At 48.5% G+C, this 20,608-nt stretch overlaps 1 protein-coding gene across 3 annotated transcripts in view; it reads right to left on the reverse strand.

The window, feature by feature from the left end:
- Positions 1–1,399: 1,399 nt before the first annotated feature.
- SLC4A5 (solute carrier family 4 member 5) overlaps positions 1,400–20,608 on the reverse strand; it is a 139,419-nt gene continuing 120,210 nt past the window's right edge. For 2 of the 3 annotated variants that reach the window (XM_030921053.1, XM_030921052.1), the window contains 10 exons: positions 18,919–19,032; positions 17,168–17,329; positions 16,235–16,413; positions 15,029–15,101; positions 11,606–11,674; positions 10,755–10,928; positions 8,525–8,680; positions 6,253–6,337; positions 4,813–4,880; positions 2,061–2,195 (listed from right to left, as the gene is read on the reverse strand). In XM_030921053.1, coding sequence (XP_030776913.1) covers positions 4,846–4,880; positions 6,253–6,337; positions 8,525–8,680; positions 10,755–10,928; positions 11,606–11,674; positions 15,029–15,101; positions 16,235–16,413; positions 17,168–17,329; positions 18,919–19,032 — 1,047 coding nt within the window. In that variant the 3' untranslated portion in view covers positions 2,061–2,195; positions 4,813–4,845. Of the gene's footprint in view, positions 2,196–4,812; positions 4,881–6,252; positions 6,338–8,524; positions 8,681–10,754; positions 10,929–11,605; positions 11,675–15,028; positions 15,102–16,234; positions 16,414–17,167; positions 17,330–18,918; positions 19,033–20,608 lie in introns of all 3 variants that reach the window. The other variant, XM_030921051.1, reaches the window with a different exon arrangement.

The following is a 20,608-nucleotide window of genomic DNA, read 5'->3' on the forward strand; positions in this document are numbered from 1 at the left end:
CACTGTGCTGGCAAGAATTTATACTTAAGCAAAGAAGATGGTTCTGGATTAGCTAAGAAATTCTGCTCTCAGTAGGAGTAGAGGTTTAGAGCTTTACCTCTTGGCAGTATCTCTTGGAAGGGAGCTCTGAGATTAAATGTAATCAAACACTTACTGAGAGCTTTCTGTGGACCAGGCACTCCACTAGACTCAGGATTACAGAGGCCAGTTACCAGTCCTGATCTGTTAATGATCTAGTGTCATTTTTCTTTAAAAAAGAAAGCACCTCCATTTGTCATCTTGAGCAAATATAATAACCAAAGTGATTTACTCAAGCTTCGAATCATAGTTGTTTTGGAGAAGGTAAGTGTCAGATGCACTGTGGCTGTCGGGGTCATAGTAGGCATTAAATAAACATGGTTGGTGTTCATTAAATGTGGACTGAAGGTAAAATGACTGATCTTAAGTTTCATGAGGAATAGGTTTGCTTCATTGAAACTGGTTTTTATCTTCCCAAATAGTTTTCAATCATTCCTTTAAAGTACTAGGTTGATTAATATTGCGAAGTTATAATGTAAAATGTGACATTACCTCTGTCTAACCTGTATTGTTCACATAAATGGGAGTTTGACTTTGGGAATAAATGTTGAAAATTTGCAGGAAAGACCCACCCAAATGTATAATGAAATGTGATTCCAGGTATGAAAAACCAGTGATACTAATTTAAATGATCATTTTGTTGATTTAACGTGTGGTTTCAAATTTCACTTTAACAAGAACTATTTTATTTTAGAAATATTTATCCACTCAGATGGATTGGTTCTTTCATTAACAGAGTTTTGGAACTGGCTTTTCAATCTGGGAAAGCCCCAGTCACACTTCTGGAGCAAGGCCCATACTGCAGATGGTTCAAACTTTTTGTTTGTTTAGAGACGGAGTCTCTCTCTGTTGCCCAAGCTGGAGTGCAGTGGCACCATCTCGGCTCACTGCAACTTCTGCCTCCCAGGTTCAAGCGATTATCTTGCCTCAGCCTCCCTAATAGCTGGGACTACAAGCATATGCCGCCACGCCCAGCTAATTTTTTGTATTTTAGTAGAGATGGGGTTTCACCGTGTTGCCTAGGCTGGTCTCGAACTCCTGAGCTCGGGCAGTTCGCCTGCCTCGGCCTCCCACAGTACTAGGATTATAGGTGTGTGCCACTGTGCCCGGCTGGTTCAAACTTTTCTTTCTTTTTTTTTTTTTGAGACGGAGTCTCGCTCTGTCGCCCAGGCGGGAGTGCGGTGGCCGGATCTCAGCTCACTGCAAGCTCTGCCTCCCAGGTTCACGCCATTCTCCTGCCTCAGCCTCCCGAGTGGCTGGGACTACAGGCGCCCGCCACCTCGCCCGGCTAGTTTTTTTGTATTTTTTAGTAGAGACGGGGTTTCACCGTGTTCGCCAGGATGATCTCGATCTCCTGACCTCGTGATCCGCCCGTCTCGGCCTCCCAAAGTGCTGGGATTACAGGCTTGAGCCACCGCGCCCGGCCTGGTTCAAACTTTTCATATAACCCTTGGGAAATTGGATGTGACAGGGAGAAAAGATAGGACCTTTTCAGCATTTCTTAATATGCAGAATTGCCAAATACTCCAAAGATGGTCTAGTGACATAAGAGTATATTACGAGTTCATTTGAGAACGTCTGTATTTAAATCTAACCTTTAAACAATTTTAAATTGGTATTTGTTTTAAATATGAATTGACTATTGCCCTTTTATCTTACCTATGATTTGGGGAAGCAAGCATTTTTTTTATTTCCAAAGAAATGTTAGAATTTCTATGCTGGACTGCATTTTAAAATAAAATATAATATTTAGCTTTAGGTATTTTAATTACTACGAAAGGAAGGGGAGAGCTTTGCATCTAAGCAGTACTTTTCATCAACAGATCTCCAGTTTTCTATTAGGCAGAAGGACTCCCTCTGTTTGATAAAGAAGGAAACAGGCACAGAGAAGTTAAGACCCTCCCAATGAAGACTAAGCCAGGCTCTCCCATCTGGGAGAAGCTGCTTCATCCTAGAGGGTGGTCTCGCTGTCAGTTTCTCTTCGGTATTTGTCCATGTCTGTGAAGTCATAGTCTGACTCCATCTCTATCTTCACCTGTGGCACCATGAACACTGGGTTCCGTGAGTAGTTGAAAGCAGGTGAAGCTGGACAGGAGATTTTGAAGTGCAAGGTGATGCTGAACAAGAAGTAGGAAAGAAGGATTATGTAGTTCTTGGTGTTTTGAACCCATCCCCTAGAGCAGGGCTTTAATGCAAATAATTCTGTCTTCGCTTCTGAACTCTCAGCACATGCCAGAATGAGCAGTTTCCTATTGGCTTGGCCTTCAGCCATAGTTACGCACCTGGTCTCGCCCTGTAAACCTATCTTCACGTTGCTGCCAAGGTGAACTTTTGAAATCACAGATTTGGTGATTCCTCATTGTTCAAAAAATCTAAGCTCTTTAGTGTGAGAAGACAGGAGTATCTGTCTTCTCACAAACACAAACACAGCCTTCTGTGTTTGTAGTCCTCCCTGCTTAGTTTGCCCTATCCATTGCAGTGTTCTTTGCTTTTTGTGTGTGTGTGTGTGTGTGTGTTTTCAAATGGTACTTCGCGCCTGTGTCCAGTGCCTGCAATGCCTTTCCTTTTCTTTATTCTGCCCCGCTCTATGTCTGGCAGATTCCAGTTTCTCTTTCCTAGATTCTCAAAACGAGGCTAGTCCCTCCCTGTGTGCTCTGTTATTCTTGCACAGGGTGCTCTTTCCATGCCATTCTTTTTTTTATATCCCCAGGGATTAAGCATCGCACCTGGTAGATCATTGATGCTTAGTCTTTGTTAAACCAGACCATGTTGCAGAGCCTTTCACTGAAATAGAATCTTGCTATTTAGTGTTTTTTGCCTCCATCTGTTTTCATAAATTCAGTAAAACATCAATGAGGTTGGGAGATGCCATCTCCAGTTACCAAATTTTCTTCATTTCTGACCTTGTCTTAGGGCTTTGTGTAATTTAACAGGGTTTTGGAAACCTTTAACCTGGTCCAAATTTTCTCTCTACTGCCTGAAATTGGGAGCAGTTAGTCAATTTCATGTAGATTATTTTATAAATGAAAATAAGATAGACTGCTTTCTCCTAATACTGGTATTACTGGTGTACTACTGTATAATGATGAATGGCATCATTGGAGCCTGGCATATATCCCAGGTATAGGAGCCTGCCTGGGGATGTGGGATGAGAAGGAAGGCGGAGATGTAACTGGGACAGGTGACACTTTGGGCTAGATCATCCTTGGGACTGCTGCTTAGGGAGGGTTGAACTGGGGAAAAGTCTGTTGTTTCACCCTGGCATTGGGGTAGCAGCTTTGCCTTATAATTCAGAAGATCCCCTGTCCCCTGTTTCCCCAAAAATCTCTTGGATGAGTGCCCTCTGTGCCTGGAGACTGGTCTAGACTTGGGATAGCCTGTGCTGTAATTACTGTTTGATCCCTGTCCATTCTAGGGCACAAGGTAGGAGTGGGACTGCCCCTGGCATCTTCCCAAGTAACAATGAAGTAAAGCCTTTCTTGCCTCTGAATTCCTCTTTTCTGTGTGTGAGCCCACTGTGTCATCATCAGGGAGTCTCACCTTTTTCACGGGTGGCTTCTCATGAAGAACAGAATCACATTGTTGGCATGGGGGCTCCTGGCAACTGGCCTGGAACTTAACAGTTCCCATCTCGAGTTGATCTCTGATGTTAGCTTTGATGTTGATCTCTGATGTTGGCTTTCCTCCATACCCTTTCTGACCTTTGCTAATTAACCCTGCTGTTAATTCATTCTACAGAGTACCCTGGGGTTTTTATCCTTAGCGTTCATTTATCCTGGCTTTCAGTGATATTACACTTAAGCCATGCCTAGTTTTTCTGCTTTTTTTTTTTTGGAGATGGAATCTCTCTCTGTCGCCCAGGCTGGAGTGCAGTGGCGCAGTCTCAGCTCACTGCACGCTCCACCTCCCGGGTTCGCACCATTCTCCTGCCTCAGCCTCCCAAGTAGCTGGGACCACAGGCGCCCGCCACCATGCCCGGCTAAGTTTTTGTATTTTTAGTAGAGACGAGTTTCACCGTGTTAGCCAGGATGGTCTCAGTCTCCTGACCTTGTGATCTGCCCGCCTCAGCCTCCCAAAGTGCAGGGACTACAGGCGTGAGCCACCGCGCCTGGCTTCTGTTTTCTTTTTATCAATATTTAATTTTTTTTTTTTTTTTTGAGACAGAGTCTTGCTCTGTTGTCCAGGCTGGAGTGCAGTGGCGGGATCTTGGCTCATTGCAAGCTACGCCTCCCGGGTTCACGCCATTCTCCTGCCTCAGCCTCCCCAGTAGCTGGGACTACAGGCACCCACCACCACGCCCATCTAATTTTTTTGTACTTTTTTTTAGTAGAGACGGAGTTTCACCGTGTTAGCCAGGATGGTCTTGATCTCCTGACCTCATGATCTGCCCGCCTTGGCCTCCCAAAGTGCTGGGGTTACAGGCATGAGCCACCGTGCCCAGCCACAACATTTACTTTCAATTTTTGTTCTACCTAGTCTTTTGTAAGAATTTCCTTTACTAAAGTTGAATACCTTTGTGTGTTGTAACCATATTGTTATGTCAGTAAGAAGACATATTTGTTTCTTGGCCCTGAATGATGAGTCAGGTTTGTCAGCCTTTGACTCCCAGTTGGGGACCAGCAAGGGCCTTCTACTCAGAGGACAGCTAGCCTGGGCAATCCTAGACCCTCCACCTTCCCGACCATTTCCCAGTCTCTTACCTAATATGCAAGGAGTCTACCTAATAGTGTTTACCTTCGATCAAGTTCTGTGTCACTGAAGGAAGAATCAGAGTGAGTAACTCCAACTGGAAGATCTTTTTCCTGGTAGGAAAATGAAAATGTCAGATGTGGAGCAGTTTTGAGCACCATATTTCTCTGGGCTTCCCCCACCATTTCCTCTCTTTTCCTTCTCTAATCCTATAGCCAACACTATGCAAGAGGAATACAGGGCCTCAGAGATGTGTGGCTTTGGGCTTAGTTACTCCTTCACCCAGAAGGCTCTCAGCCAGGGCTAGGGGGTGTGAGGCATGGGAGGGCCAGGGAAGAGAGATATGGGAGTCAGGGAAGAGCCTGAGAAACTCAAGATCTTGAGGTGCTTATGAGGGATACTGCTGATGGGAAGGACGCCCTGGCCACCCACCCCTAATCTGTCTTTGAGGGTGGCAAGCCCTGTATTAGAAGCACCGGGCTTGGGACTAAGGTAGGGATCTTTCAGAAGACTCGGGACAGGCTATGTTGCCTGGATGACAGGACTGGCCACCTATGGGGAGCTGAGGCTGGGAGGGGTTAAAGGCAGCAATAGAATCTCCCAGGATTTCCGTAAGCAATGCCCAGTCCCTCCCAGGCAGTCTCCCTCTCAGCTGTCTGCTGAGAAGGTGCTGAGGATTCACACAGAGGCACAGCACAACCACCACGGGGATCTCCAATTATGCCTGACTTATAACCCAAGTGCTATGCTACCTATTTCTCTAAAGGGGAAAGCTTGGTTCTGAGCCCTCAATCATTTCAACAGCCACTGGAAAACATGGGAGGCCTGATGGGCCATGTTTGGACTGATGTGGTCTGAAACAACACAGAAGAGGGCCAGGAGATGCCACAGGGATCTGGGGACACGTGGGGAAAGGAGGGAATGAGGGATTTTGCCTTAACTAAAGTGAGGATTAGTCATTCAAGTCTGCAGGCTTTGCTCTGGGGTTTCCCATCTGGTTGGAGTACCAGTCCTGGTGGCCCAGTTCTCTTTGATCTCTGCCTAGGACAAAGGTCTTCTAGTGCAGGTCCTAAACCCCCAGGCCATGGAACAGTAGCGGAACCAGGCCGCACAGCAGGAGGTGAGTGTGGGCAAGCAAGCATTAACCTCTGTGCTCTACCTCCGGTGGGATCAGTGGCAGCAACAGATTCTCATAAGGGTGAGAACCCTATTGTGAACTGTCCATACGTGGGGTCTAGGTTGCATACTCCTTAAGAGAATCTGAGGTAGAACAGTCTCATCCCCAAACCATTTCCCACTCCCCTACTGGTCTGTGGAAAAATTATCTTCCACAAAACTTTTCCCTTATGCCAAAAAAGTTGAAGACTGCTGCTGTAGCATCCAAAATGATTAGATCCCCCTGAGTTACAGATGAAAGTTCCTAGGGGAAAGACATGGAGGATTAGTAGTAAGTAGGAAGGGAGAGACACCATGTGTTTTACTTACTGGCAATGCAGTGGATACCGTTTTGGGGATCTGATTGGACACTTTCCATGGGAATCTTTATAACTGAGGGAGGAGGGAACGGGGGCTGAAGAAAAACAGTGGGAAAAGAGGATAAACACCAACACAACAACTTGGCTTTCTTTCTTTTTTTTTTTTTTTGAGACAGTCTCGCTTTATTGCCCAGGCTGGAGTGCAGTGGCGTGATCTCAGCCCACTGCAACCTCTGCCTCCTGGGTTCAAGTGATTCTCCTGCCTCAGTCTCCTGAGTAGCTGGGATTACAGGTGTGCACCACCATGCGTAGCTAACTTTTTGTATTTTCAGTAAAGATGGGGTTTCACCGTGTTGGCCAGGCTGGTCTCGAACTCCTGACCTCGTGATCTCCCCGCCTCAGCCTCCCAAAGTGCTGGGATTACAGACGTAAGCCACCACGCCTGGCCAACAACTTGGCTTTCTTGCCAAGATGGAAAATGCATGCATGTGCAGTGCAAACCACCATTCTCTTCACCTCTAGACAAAACAGGGGTGCTGCAAACACTCTGGGGCCCACTGAGGGGGAATGGGCACAGTTAGCCTGCTGTCCTATACACACCATTGAACAGAGTGCAACTCTTCCAGGAATGTCATCAAAACGGTTTTATCTGTCACAGCAACCAGTCACTTGGGAATGAACCTCACACAATAACTGTGTTACTATAAAGACAAGTAAAATGAATTTGTGTAAATTGAATCCTGTTTTTCCATTGATATATCATAATTCAGAGATTCTTTTTTTTTTTTTTTTTGAGACGGAGTCTCGGTCCGTCGCCGGGGCTGGAGTGCAGTGGCTGGATCTCAGCTCACTGCAAGCTCCGCCTCCCGGGTTCCCGCCATTCTCCTGCCTCAGCCTCCGGAATAGCTGGGACTACAGGCGCCCGCCACCTCGCCCGGCTAGTTTTTTGTATTTTTAAATAGAGACGGGGTTTCACCGTGTTAGCCAGGATGGTCTCGATCTCCTGACCTTGTGATCCACCCGTCTCGGCCTCCCAAAGTGCTGGGATTACAGGCTTGAGCCACCGCGCCCAGCCTAATTCAGAGATTCTTTTTCCCAACCCTGTAATAGTTCTTGGCATGTGGTAGCCACTCAAATATTTATTGAAAGTATGACAACTAAGTGTCTTTAAAAGGCATGTAGTCTCTATTTCTTTGTTTTCAGAACCCACCTTTACAAATCATCTACAAACACATGCATTATGGGACTCTTCCTGGAAAAGCACAGTGATTAAGGACCAGGGGAGTTCTGACTGATCAGAAGATGGTTTAATCATCACCAGCCAGTCAGAAGGGATTTGCTTTGAGCATGTTTCATCTGCACGAGGCCAAATCATGAGAACAGGACAGGGTGGATGCAGGGACGTGAGTTTGGGTCAAATTGGGAGATTGGGAGGCAAGCAGAGCACTAGGAGATGGCATAGGCAGCTTAGCATATCAGAAACCAGCAAAGTCAGGAATTATTTTAATTCCTTCTTAGAAATGTAGCTACATGTCCATTTTGGGTAGGTCACTTCCTTTTGTGGGGACAGTTTCATCATATGTAATGAACACGTGAATTAAGAATCTTCCTGCCTCATGTTTAGTGATTCACTATAATTTCTGGACTGGCCCCTTGTCTGTTGATTCCCTGAGTGTTTTGGGGGTGAAATGGGAAGGGAGCATGGGAGAAGAGGGGCAGATGGGGCAACCATGTTGTCCCAGGCGTCTGGGAAATGTAGTGTCTCCTTTCGGTCAGGATACCTGCCTCTTTCCCCATCTTTGTCCCCCGTACCCTAGGGAAAGGTGCAAGCAAAACTTGTTCCCAGCCCCTTCTGCCTGTCTGGAGTCCAGTCTACTTTTAAGTCCCCATTAGACACCTCTCCTCAAGTCTGCTCCACTCTCTGGAAGTCAGTCTTCATAACCTCCTTCCATGCTGGAGCTGCCTCCCAGCCCTTCCCGCAGGAACCCGCTTGCTGTGATCACAACCATAAAGCCCACAGTGATGGAAAGAGTGGGCATGGCCAGTCACCTTTTCCCTGGACACGGAGTCTCATTCACTCTGGCCCACTCTGAGGACATTCACATAAACAGAAGAGCCCTCAGCACCCCAGATCAAGACAAGCAGATGCCCCAGCCCATCCTGGATTGGGCCTAGGCACTGCCGCAGGCCACCCAAGAAGCCACCCTCTCCCTAGCCCTGGCAAAAGTGGAGAGAAGGACTCTCGATTTCTCCTCTGTGCCCCAGCCTCACATCTTCCCCACCTCCTCATCACAGTCCTCGTGGGCCCCTTTCTTTCTCTTCCTCTTCTTGTCTGTCTCCTTTTTTTCCTTCTCTGGGAGGATGTTGTCAATCCAGGCCAGGTCGTGCTGGGAAAAGATGAAATCCAGAAGCCTTCGAACGATGATGAGGCCCAGGATCTGTGGTGGGAAACAGGAGAGAGACTAAAGTTTTGTGAGAGTTTAGAGAAAACTGTGGTCTTAATGCCCAAACTCAGGCATAGATTTTTTCCTCCCTCAGTCTGCTGAGTTCAGGGACTTTTTGTAGTGTCTTTGGAGCCATCTCGAAGCTCCCATAAGCCATTACTCACCTTCCCTCCACTGTGGTTCCTCTCGTCTGGCCCCTCAGGTGAGTGACCATTCCTACCAGTGACCAAGAGGGACAGCCTGTGACAGCCGAAGTGGGGAGCCTCAGAAGGGCCATGGGCTGGAGAACTACAGTTATTCTTTAAATTAGTGGTTCTCAGCCAGGCATGGTGGCTCACGCCTGTAATCCCAGCACTTTGGGAGGCCGAGGTGGGCGGATCACCTGAGGTCAGGAGTTTGAGACCAGCCTGGCCAACATGGTGAAACCCTGTCCCTACTAAAAATACAAAAATTAGCCAGGCATGTTGGTGAGTGCCTGTAGTCCCAGCTACTCAGGAGACTGAGGCAGAAGAATCGCTAGAATCCGGGAGGCGGAGGTTGCAACGAGCCAAGATTGTGCCACTGCATTCCAGCCTGGGCGACAGAGCAAGACTCCATCTCAAACAAATTAAATAAATACATAAATTAGTGGTTCTCAAACTTGAGCATGCACCAGGACCTGGAGGGCTTGTTAATACACAAATCACTGGATTCCCCCAGTTTCTGATTTAGCAGGTCAGGTAAGGCCCAAGAATTTATGTCTGTCTCTACTCTGTACATTTGCCAAAACTCATAGACCCATCCACTGAATTTTACTGTATGCAAATTAAACAAAAAAAATTAATAGGTGGAGGGTGTGGGTCTTGCCTTGCCCTGCCCTGTCTGGCTATGTGCCCAGGGTCACTCTGCTCATGCTCTCTGAGCCTCATGTTCTCATCTGTAAAGCTGGGTTACTAGTGCTTCAGGGGCTGGTGTGGACTCAGTGGAACAGCACTCAGTAAATGCTAATCATGACTACTACTGCCTTTCCCTTCAACAGCTCTGAGGCCCCTGAGAGCACTCAGGGTGAGGCTCTATCTCCCTTTCCCTGCAGTGGGGGTTCTCAACCCTGGCTGCATGTCTATGCTCATCTGTGGACCTCATAAAAATATCAAAGTCTGGGTTTCCCCAGAGATTCTGATTTGATTGATCTGGGTTGTCATGGGCAGCCAGGGTCAAGAACCATGGACTAGACCCCTCCCAGGAGTGTGCACTTCAAGTTCTCCTCAGTGTCCTTACTTTGGCCCCTACCCCAGAACCCTCAAGCTTTCCCCAGGCATTTGCTGACACACTCCAGGCTCCTGGCAAGGGGGGCCTGGGTCACTGCCCTCAGTGAGTTATCTAGGTGGCCAGAGGCAATTATGTTGTTGGCTTTGCATTCTTTTCACTTCTTATTTTGGAGTAATTGCAAATTTATATAATATTTGGAGTAATTGCAAATTTATATAATATTTGGAGTAATTGCAAATTTATATAATATTTGGAGTAATTGCAAATTTATATAATATTTGGAGTAATTGCAAATTTATATAATATTTGCAAGAATAGTGAAAGAACTGTAGCCTTTCCCTTGCTCAAGCTTTATATATACTGTCATTGGGTTTTGTTGTTCTTGATCTCTGACCCTTGTTCTTCCCCCGCCCCACTACTTCACTATTTAGCTTTTCAAATTTAGCTATCTTGAAGGGTGGAAACATCTATATTTAGTACTCGACTTCTGAGACTGGTTGGAATTTTGGCAGTGGGAACTTGGTGTCCAGGTTGAACTGATTTGCTTTCTCTGTCCCTCCCCGGAGCTGGGTGGCTCCTGCATTCTCGCTGAGCTGCTCTGACATTCCTTTTTCCGCCTCCTCTCTGCCCCACCCCATACCATCTGGCCTGGATGGCCACAACTCGAATCAGGTCATTCTGTGCCAGCCTCTGCGACCCGAGGGACCCAGGCCACAGCTGACAGGAAGGTAGAAGGTGGCGGGAGGGGAGGTTGCGCTGCACCTCTGGGTTGCCCAGGCCAACCTGCCCGGCAGGAGGGGGAAGCCCACGCCCACTTTACCATGACCGGGAAGATGATGGCAGCCACCGTGGATTTGAGGATCCAGAGCACCGCCAGGCAGAGGATCTGCACCAGGGTGAAGAGGTGGATCCGGCGCAGCGGCACGTGCCTCAGGAAGGCGTGGTCCGGCTGGTGCTTGGCTGGCATCAGGAAGAGCTTGCAGCGTTCCCAGAACTAGGGGGACAGCGTGGCTCAGCCAGGCAGCTGGGCCTGGAGGGCCTGCTGGGCCCTGCGACTAGCGGAAGGGGTACCTGGGTGGGGTCTCAGAGAGGGGAAGCCCCCTGCTCAGGCTTTAAGGGTGCATGGGACGGGGCCTGGAGGTGTCTAGGTGGATGCATAATGGGGTCTTAGAGAAGGGGTCCTGAGCCCTGGTTGAGGGGAACAGCCCTGGAGCTGGCCACAAAATGGACATTGTCCATATTCAAGGAAAGTGCAAGTTAATTGTAACACAAACTGTTTAAGAATTCTGGGATTTCACAGTAAATACAGAACAAAACAAAAATGTTTTCTTCTGCGTAGTTGCCTTAGGGAAGAGAAAGAGGTATAATGAAATGCTCACTGGAGTCAGTTCCTTCTGGATTTTGAATTCTGACCCTCCAGTCCTCATCTGTAAAATGGCGATCAGAGGACTTAATTACATAGATTCAATTATGTGAGGCCTATGAAGTGCCTAGCATATTTATTTTGCCTGGTAGTATCAGTCAGTGGTAGTACCATTATTACTATTGTTCTTTCATTGAATTAAGACAATTGGGGACAATTGGGACAACTGAATTGGGGGTCTTGGTGACATGGAACCAGACATGGAATGTTGACTCCAGATCATGCAGCCTGGGGAGTGAAAGCCTTACCTGGATGCCATTCAGGGAGGCCACGCCCATGTAGAGGAAGACTCCATACAGCACCGGCAGGGGGATGCACTAAAAAGAGAGCAGAGCTTTGGATTGGCCTCTGCCTGGGTCGGGCCCTTGGCCACCCTGTTCTGGATGACAGTGTCTCCTGACCACAGAGGCAGCTGGGGAGCTGGATGTTTGGGGGAACCGAGAGTCAGCAGAACTGGGGTGTGGGTGGGGATGGAGATGAGGGTCACTGGGGCTGTACTGCCCCTTCTCAGACTGGCCTAGCATGCAACTGCTCTCCTGGCCTGGTCCCTCACTGCACTGTGCGGAAGCCATGTGGTCTGGCTGAAGAAATACCTTCTGGAAAGTTGGAAGACTCCACAGACTGCCCCCTCCTCATTCCTGCCAGCTCCTTCCTACCTCCAGCCTCAGGTGAGGGCCCCTAAAACTGCTCAGCCTGCAGCGGCATGGGGAACTTTAATGAGCTGACCTACATCGGCAGGGAGTACCCAGGACACTTAACAGAAATCACGCATCAGGCAGGGCATGGTGGCTCACGCCTGTAGTCCTAGCACTTTGGGAGGCCAAGGCAGGTGGATGACCTGAGCTCAGGAGTTCGAGACCAGCCTGGCCAACACAGTGAAACCCTGTCTCTACTAAAAATACAAAACAATTAGCCAGGCATGGTGGTGCATGCCTGTAATCCCAGCAACTCAGGAGGCTGAGGCAGAAGAATCGCTTGAACCTGGGAGACAGAGGTTGCAGTGAGCTGAGATCGTGCCACTGCACTCCAGCCTGGGCGACAGAGACTCCGTCTTAAACAAAAAACAAAAAACACAGAAATCATGCCTCATACACAATCACATAAAACAGAAGCAGAACAAAAGTGTGTAAACTAATCAGCACTCATCACCAACTAACCACGAATAGTTTGGTGGGTACCCATCCCTCCAAACTTGCACACAGGCAGTTTGTTTGCGTTTTCAAAAATGGGATCATAGAATTCATCCCACTCTACAAGAATGATTCCAAATCTTTCACAGCCTTTCAAAGCATTTTTCCGCTGTCTATCTCAGCTGTTTCTGCCCCTTGCCTTCTCTCCACCTGCAGCTGTGGCTCCCTATGGTGAGCAGAAGCTGCTTCTCCTTGTGGTCATGTTAGAGCACTCTGGAGAGCACAGAGCACTATGCCAACACTAGAAGGGCTTTAGAGGAATTTTTGGCCCCTAAAGAAGGCTGTTCTTGGATTTGGTTTTTTTTTTTTTTTTTTTTTTTTTTTTTTTTTTTTTTTTTAAGACAGATTTTCGATATGTTGGTCATTCTGATCTCAAACTATTGTCCTCAAGCGATTCTCCTGCCTCGGCCTCCCAGGGTGTTAGGATTACAGATGTGAGCCATCATGCCTGGCTGATTCGAAGGTTGTTTTGTTTTGTTTTTTATTTTTGAGACGGAGTCTCACTCTGTCTTGCCCAGGCTGGAGTGCAGTGGTGCAATCTCAGCTCACTGCAGCCTCCCCTCCTGAGCTCAACCAATTCTCCTGTCTCAGCCTCCTGAGTAGCTGGGACTACAGGCGTGTGCCACCACACCCGGCTATTTTTGTATTTTTAGTAGACACAGGGTTTCACCATGTTGGCCAGGCTGGTCTTGAACTCCTGACCTTAGGTGATCCAACTGCCTCGGCCTCCCAAAATGTTGGGATTACAGGCTTGAGTCACCACACCCAGCCTGATTTGAGCTTTTTAATGCAAATACTTGTATGTTAAACAGTGTCAAAATTGACATTCACAATGGCACCTTGGAACCCTCTCTACAAAAGTAAATAGTCCTTGGCCATTTAAAATATATTTTTAAATAAACAAAATGTTTGTCCTCCTGTGTGCAATTTGTTTCCCCAAGAAGGGAAATATCCCTTTAAAAATGCTAGCCTCCTACCTACTGCTCAGGTATGCCCAGTACCAATTCTCAAGCCAGAAATATTTTCCATTGTAAATACATCAGCCAGAATCATGATTCTTTAGCCTTTGTTTCTTACAAGGTCACCTCTGAATGAGGTGTTTTTTTTTTTTTTTGAGAAGAGGTCTTACTCCGTCGCCCAGACTGGAGTGCAGCAGCATGATCACGGCTCACTGCAGCCTCGACCTCCTGGGCTCAAGTGATCATGCCTCACACGTACCATCATGCCTGGCTAACTTTTGTATTTTTTGTAGAGATGGGGGTCTCGCTATGTTGCCCAAGATGGTCTTGAACTCCTGGTCTCAAGTGATCCTCCCACCTCGGCCTCCCAAAGTCCTGGGATTATAGGCATGAGCCACCATGCCTGGTCATGAGCTGTTTTGAGATATTCAAAGAGGAAAAATAATATTGGCAAAAGGTTGAGGCAATTACAGGTAAACTTAATTCAAGAAAGGAAAGTCTTACGTGAGCACTGATCAAGGGAAAGGGAGATTGATGGGCGATTGGCTGGAGTGGAGAGCAGGGAAGCCTGGTGGGAACACCTTGCTTTCTGGAGTCTCCAGAAAGAGACCCTTGTGGGGGACACCTGCCTCCATTGTACCCCTACTTGACTTAATCTCTTGGCTGTTGTGGTGGGACATGAGCAAGAGGAGCTTCAAGCTGTGTGGGAAAAAGTCACCCAGGTCCCAAGACTTCCTGAGTTCAGGTGATCCTCCCGCCTCAGCCTCCTGAGTAGCTGGACTACAGGGATGTACCACCATGTTTGGCCTTGTGCTGCAAGTTTTAAACTTCATGAGCCCCAAACTCCAGCAATGTGGGCACACACCCCATTCAGGAAGTTCCTGATCTAAGCAGGGCTAGAACTTGGCAGAACTTTCAGAGGGAAGAGTATCCTCCAGAAGGTGAGAGTGGCCCTGAGAGGGGTGGGAGAGAGGATTAGTGATGATAAAAAACTGCAGTATCACAGAAAACGACGGTGACAGTGTGGAAACATTGCTTTGGCCTAGTAAGACTGTGCCTTTCTTTCTTTTTCTTTTCCTTCTTTCTTTCTTTCTTTTTTTTTTTTTTTTTTTGTGAGACAGTTTCGCTCTTGTTGCCCAGGCTGGAGTGCAGTGGTATGATCTTGGCTCACTGCAACCTCCACCTCCCAGGTTCAAGTGATTCTCGTATCTCAGCCTCCCGAGTAGCTGTGATTACAGGCCTTAGCCACCACGCCCGATTAACTTTTGTATTTTTAGTAGAGACAGGGTTTCACCATGTTGGTCAGGCTGGTCTTGAACTCCTGCCCTCAGGTGATCCACCTGCCTCGGCCTCCCAAAGTGCTGGGATTACAGGTGTGAGTCACTGTGCCTGGCCAAGACTGCCTTTTTTAGGGGGCTGATAGGCCCGTGATCCCTAGCCATGTGGGGATCCCCTCCCTCCCTGAGGCATCCACTCTGCTTTCTCAGGCGACGAGGCCCTAGGTGAGAGTGCAGGACCTCACCTTTAGGATGGGAGCCAGGAAGACCGAGATTCCCGTCAGGATGAAGACGATGATGCCGGTCACTCTCTGTTCCCTGGCAGAGAAGAATACATGGTCAGGGTGTACCAGGAAATGCCTGGTGACCACTCCGGCCCTCCTGCTCACTGTGGGCACCTGAAGTTTGTGTCCAAGGCCATGGCCTCGAGGGCTTCTGTATGGAGCTCTGCCTGGTTGCCTGAGGCCCAGCTGAACCATATGTGGGAAGACAGGCAGCCCCCAAGGCATCTTGCAGGGGCATTGAGGGAGGCCGCTTAGTGTAGTGGCTCGTAGCTGGGGTGCTTGAGCAGAACTGATGTGGGCTGGATCCTGGCTCCGCCACTTGCTAGTTATGTGGCATTGGGCAGGAGCCTGCCCATCTTCAGCTTCAGTATATGCAGATAATGGCACCTATTGTTGCGAGGATACATGCAAGATAAAATGCTATTACTCTGCCCTTTGATTTTAAGATTTCACTTTTGTGGGGCACAATGAATGAGGATCTGGGGAAGGGGACACCAGCAGAGCAGGTGTCAGGGTTGGGAGGCAGGTGAGCCCTGCAGTCGGGCAGAGAAGCGTCATTCGGGCAGGCTGGGTGGCTCAAGTATCCCAAGATAGTGGGAGAAGTTCTTAGGGCAGCCACGTAGGTGAATGCCAGGGTTTGGTGTGGTCTTACCCTGGAGGTCCTAAGGGGCTGAAGATGCACTTCTCTGCCTACCACGGGGTGTAAGAGAAGGGGCAAGTGAAGGAACAGGAGTGACAGGCAAGGCCATGGACCGGGGAGTGGGGGTGATCCTGGGATAGCCTTCTGGAGGAATGGAGACTGAGCAGGACCTGAACCCACAAGAGGGCCATCAGGGCAGTAGGGGTCTGGAGTGTCCTGAGGAAGAGAAAAAGAGCAGGACAGCACGAGGCCTTGTGGGGACCTTGGGTGGCCGATGCAGATGAGTGTCTGGCACGTGCGCATGTTTATGGATGGGATATGCATACTGCTTGGAGCCCAGTAGGTAAAAATCCCCACTTAGAGTTGGACTTCTGTCTCTCTCCTTCTCTCCCTCCAGGGATAGCACTCATGTCCCTGTGGTTCTTGGGCCATCAGAGCCCAAATTCTTTTGTGGCAGGCAAAGCCAGCTTCCCCTCCCTGAGTGGGCCCCTCCCCGTTGGGTGATTCCTAGGTCCTGACCCTCCTACCTGACTCCTAGGAACTGGGGCTGCTCCCCAGGTGCGCTGGTCTCTGTCTCCATCTTGAGGCTGTCGATGTGGGCGATGGAGATGACTGTGGCAGCCACGTACCAGGGAAGCCCCATAAAGGAGCACAAGGCCATGAGGATGCCCACCCAGAACAGGTCCAGATGGTAGCCAGCAGCCTTCTGCAGGAGCAGGGTGGGGTGGGGAGGGAGAAGTTTCTGGGGAGCCAGTTCCTCCTGGAAGCAGCCACTCTGTGGAACATGGTTCAAGGCCCCCCTGCCTTCCAGAAGATACTGAAGGGGCCTGAGGTGCTCCTTGCAAGGATTGCAGAGGTGGGCGGGTCCTACCACCCCATCTGAAAGGGTGAACTGCCTAAGGGACATGGGTCATAGAAGAGAGGGATGTTCAAGCTTGGAGAGGCCCTGGGTTTGGGTCTCTGGGGAGAAGGGCCCAGAAGGTGGCCACAGGGTCTCTGCAGTTCCTGAGGGGCCCCAGCTGGGACAGGCCACACCTAGAGTGGTCCAGACCGGGATGGGGGAGGGGGTGACCCGAGTCTTCTCAGGCTCACAGGCTGGATGGGGAGTTGCAGAGACCAGGAAGGCTAAGGAAGTTCCTCTGCCTCAGTGTTCTAGGCTGAGCCCCCATCAGGGTCTGCTGATTCTCATAAGAACTCTATGCCACTTTGGGAAAGACAGCCTGTGCCCAGTGGCCCAGCCTAGTTTGGCCCTGGTCCTCAGAAAGTCACTCTAGCCCTGGTGGCCTTACCCACATCTGGAGGTCACATTTCCCCCTCAACACACCAAGTGGGAACTTCAGTCTTCTGTCCTCATATTTTCCTGGCCCAAAGTACTGAAAGAAGCATCATGTCCTTCCTTCGCTCCTTCTGACTTTGTGGGAAGAAAGAGGTTATGCCTCTGCTCCTAGTACCGGCCTTACCTTCAGTTTGTTCTCCTTCCGGTTGACAATGACGGCAGTGATCTGCTGGTCCATGAAGATCAGGATGGTCACCAGCAGGGCGGGCAGGATGCTTGCTGGGTACACCCACCACGGGTTCTTCCCAAAGGGGGCCACGAACCAGCCTCGGTCAGGCCGTGTGGGCTGAATGGGAGCAAACAGAGAGGGGCCCTTTCCTCTCTCTCTTGTCCCAGGGCACTTGCTGCCTGGCCTGCTGTCCCACCTCCTCGACTTTCCCTGACTTTGGGTACTTTTCAAGTGCAATCTTTTCCCTTAAACACCTTAGGTACCTGCAACTTTAGACTAAATTCAGACATGGGAAGGAGCATGCACTCAGACAGCATCTGTAAAACTAAGGAGGTAATTTGCTGCAACAGCCCTGGGGTTGGTCAGGAAACATGAAGGTGAAGGTCAAAGGGCAGCCAGGAGAGAGAGCACAGTCACCCACTGCAAATAACAAATAGCAGGAATGAGGCCCAACAGAAAAGAATAAAGAAATGGGTGGGCCCAGGGCCAGCTGCTTCTGCCTCTCCTGAGTTGCCTGTCTGGGAGCATTATAGAATTGTCTGTAAAACGCTGAACATCAGTTAGTCCTGCATGTTAAGAATGAGGAGAATATATAAAAAGACTTTGTCTCAAAAAACAAACAACAACAACAACAAAAACCTTAAAGAGAGGGAGGGTAAGTTCTAGAATCTGGACTCCCTACTCTGGTGAGATGCTTGGTGCTCTTTTTTTTTTCTTTCTTTCTTCTTTTCGTTTTTGAGAGGGAGTCTTGCTCTGTCAACCAGGCTGCAGTGCAGTGGCGCGATCTCGGCTCACTGCAAGCTCCACCTCCCAGATTCACGCCATTCTCCTGCCTCAGCCTCCCCAGTAGCTGGGACTACAGGCGCCCGCCACCACACCCGGCTAATTTTTTTGTATCTTTAGTAGAGATGGGTTTTCACTGTGTTGGCCAGGATGGTCTTGATCTCCTGATCTCGTGATCTGCCCACCTCAGCCTCCCAAAGTGCTGGGATTACAGGTGTGAGCCACTGCACCTGGCTGGTTGGTGCTCTTATGAGGGAGTAGGGCTGAGTTTAGCTACAAGCATATGTCACCAATTCTAGACTAGTGGGTAATTTCTAAGCAGTGGTTCTCAAACTTGAGCATACTCCAAGTCACCTGAAGGGCTTGTTAAAATGCAGATTGCTGGTCCCACCCCCCAGCTTTTCTGATTCCACAGGTGGAGCTGAGAAATTGCATTTCTAACGAGTTCCCCGTGACTGTGATGCTGTGATATTGGTCTGAGGACCACACTTTGAGAATCACTGTTCTAAGGGACCAGTTTCAATAGATCCTATTTGGCCCAGCTTATAGATTGCCAGAGGTCAGGGAACTGGAGACCCTCAAACAGGAATCAAGAGGCTTCTGCTGGGTTGGAGGGTGAATTTCAAATTTAGAATTTCACCCTGCTTCTAAATAAATAAATAAACTGCAAACCAGGTGGTGTAGCACGTGCCTTCCTCACCTCATGACTACAGATCAGGATTTCCTGGTGAATATGTTACCCCTCCCCGCCCTACCTCAAAGGACCAGCTCCTGGGAGCCAGTGTTCAGGAAAGGTGGCACACAGAGAACTAAAATGGTCTCTTGACTGAGAGGAGAAGAGAGTTTGATCAGCACAGAGGGGAAAGAATCTACAGCTGGTAGGCAGGCAGACTGGATGCCCAGAGTGGTGGCAAGGGGCAAACCTTGATGACACTGGGCACATGCAGCTTGGGGGTTTCCAGGCCAAAACAGGCATCGATTCCACAGAACATCAGGATGGAGAAAACAATGGAAAAGTCAGCCACCAGGGCCCGGACCTGCAGACAGGAGATGAGCAAGTGAAAGAAGTGAGTAAAGCACCCACCCAGCTCCAGGCAGCCCCAGTCCCCAGGCAGCAAAGAGGTGAACTGTTACAGTCTGGGCTCTGAAGGCAGCAGAACTAGGCTCAAATTTGGGCTCTGCTCCTCGCTAACTGTGTGAGCTTGAGGAAGCGTGTCATCTCTCCAAGCCTCAATTTCCTTCTCTGTAAGATGGAGATGATGGTAGTATCTCCCTCAAAGGTGTAACTGAACACATTTCGAGTGCTTGGCATATGGTGATCAATGTGGGAGCTGTTATGATCCATGTGGCCATGGCAGCCACTGCTGAAGATGTGTTCTGGTATGACAGTCTGAATTGGGGCACCCAGTAGGTATGATGAGGGCAAGGGCTGAACTCTGAAGCAAACCTTAGTTCCTACAAATCTGTGACAGGTTGTTGTACCCCACCTGGGCTGGGAGGGAGGCTCCTCACTTCCACTGGGGACTATTGACTACTCTCAGACCTTTTGTCCACCAAGAGCCTCTTGTTCCTCTGTTTCTCAGGAGGCCCTTCCTAGGCCAGGTTCTTAACTTGGAGGCCCTTCCTAGATCAAGTTCTGAACCTGACCTTCCTGCCCATTCTGAATCAATGTCCTCTGACCTCCCCTCCAAACCAACTCTATGTCCAGAAGTCTCAGGACAGAAGGTCCCCCATGTCTACCCTGTGGCCTTTTTTATATCTTTTCAGAGAAGTCAATTTGAAGGGCAGGGGCAGGTGACAGTACATTGACTTCATTCCCTGCATCCCCCTTTTCTCTTTAAATTTCTTATTAGCATAATATATATAATTGGTTAAAAACTCACATAGTGGAGAAGACTTACAGGGAAAAGCAAAGTCTCCCACCTCCCCTTTTCTCAATTCAGCCCCACCTTCCAGATCCATCTACTATGTCTGCTTGATTTTACTTGTTCTGGAGGTTCCCTCCATGTCATTAACTAATATGCATATACTTTAATATTTTCATTTACTAACTTAAGGTATTATCTATTGATAAGAATTTCCCTTTACTTACACTATGCCTCCTGTCCTTTCCTTATTCCTAATCTTTGATAATTTTAAGCTCCTATGGGATTCCTTTATACTTTCAAGTTATATAATCAAACCTCTCTTTACATTAGCTTTGGCTAATATCTCTCATTCTCCATCTTGCAAGGTGAGGACCACTGCCTCTGTCCTCCTACCACCTCTCTCTTCCTCCTCCCCTTCCTTCCTGTGACACCTCCACTTTGATCTTTCCATTGTCAAAGCTGAGATCTTGTTCTGTAAACACATGGCTTGTGTGTTTTATCTGTAAGTCAATTCCAAAAGTTGAAAATTAGTAACAGCTTTATATTATCATGATCATATAAATATTAGTCACAGTAGAACCAAGTAGTGCGCTAGGTATATACTTCCTTTTCTATAATATTCCTAGCATAGACGTCAAAACCATATGAATGGTTATTAAGTTAAACCACATGAATTTGCCTTTATTTGTAGGTCGAAACAGTCAACTATGGGCAACTTCACATGGTCCAACCTAATCAGAGAGTG

This window comes from Rhinopithecus roxellana, chromosome 17, assembly GCF_007565055.1.
Source record: "Rhinopithecus roxellana isolate Shanxi Qingling chromosome 17, ASM756505v1, whole genome shotgun sequence".
Classification (NCBI taxonomy): Eukaryota; Metazoa; Chordata; class Mammalia; order Primates; family Cercopithecidae; genus Rhinopithecus; species Rhinopithecus roxellana.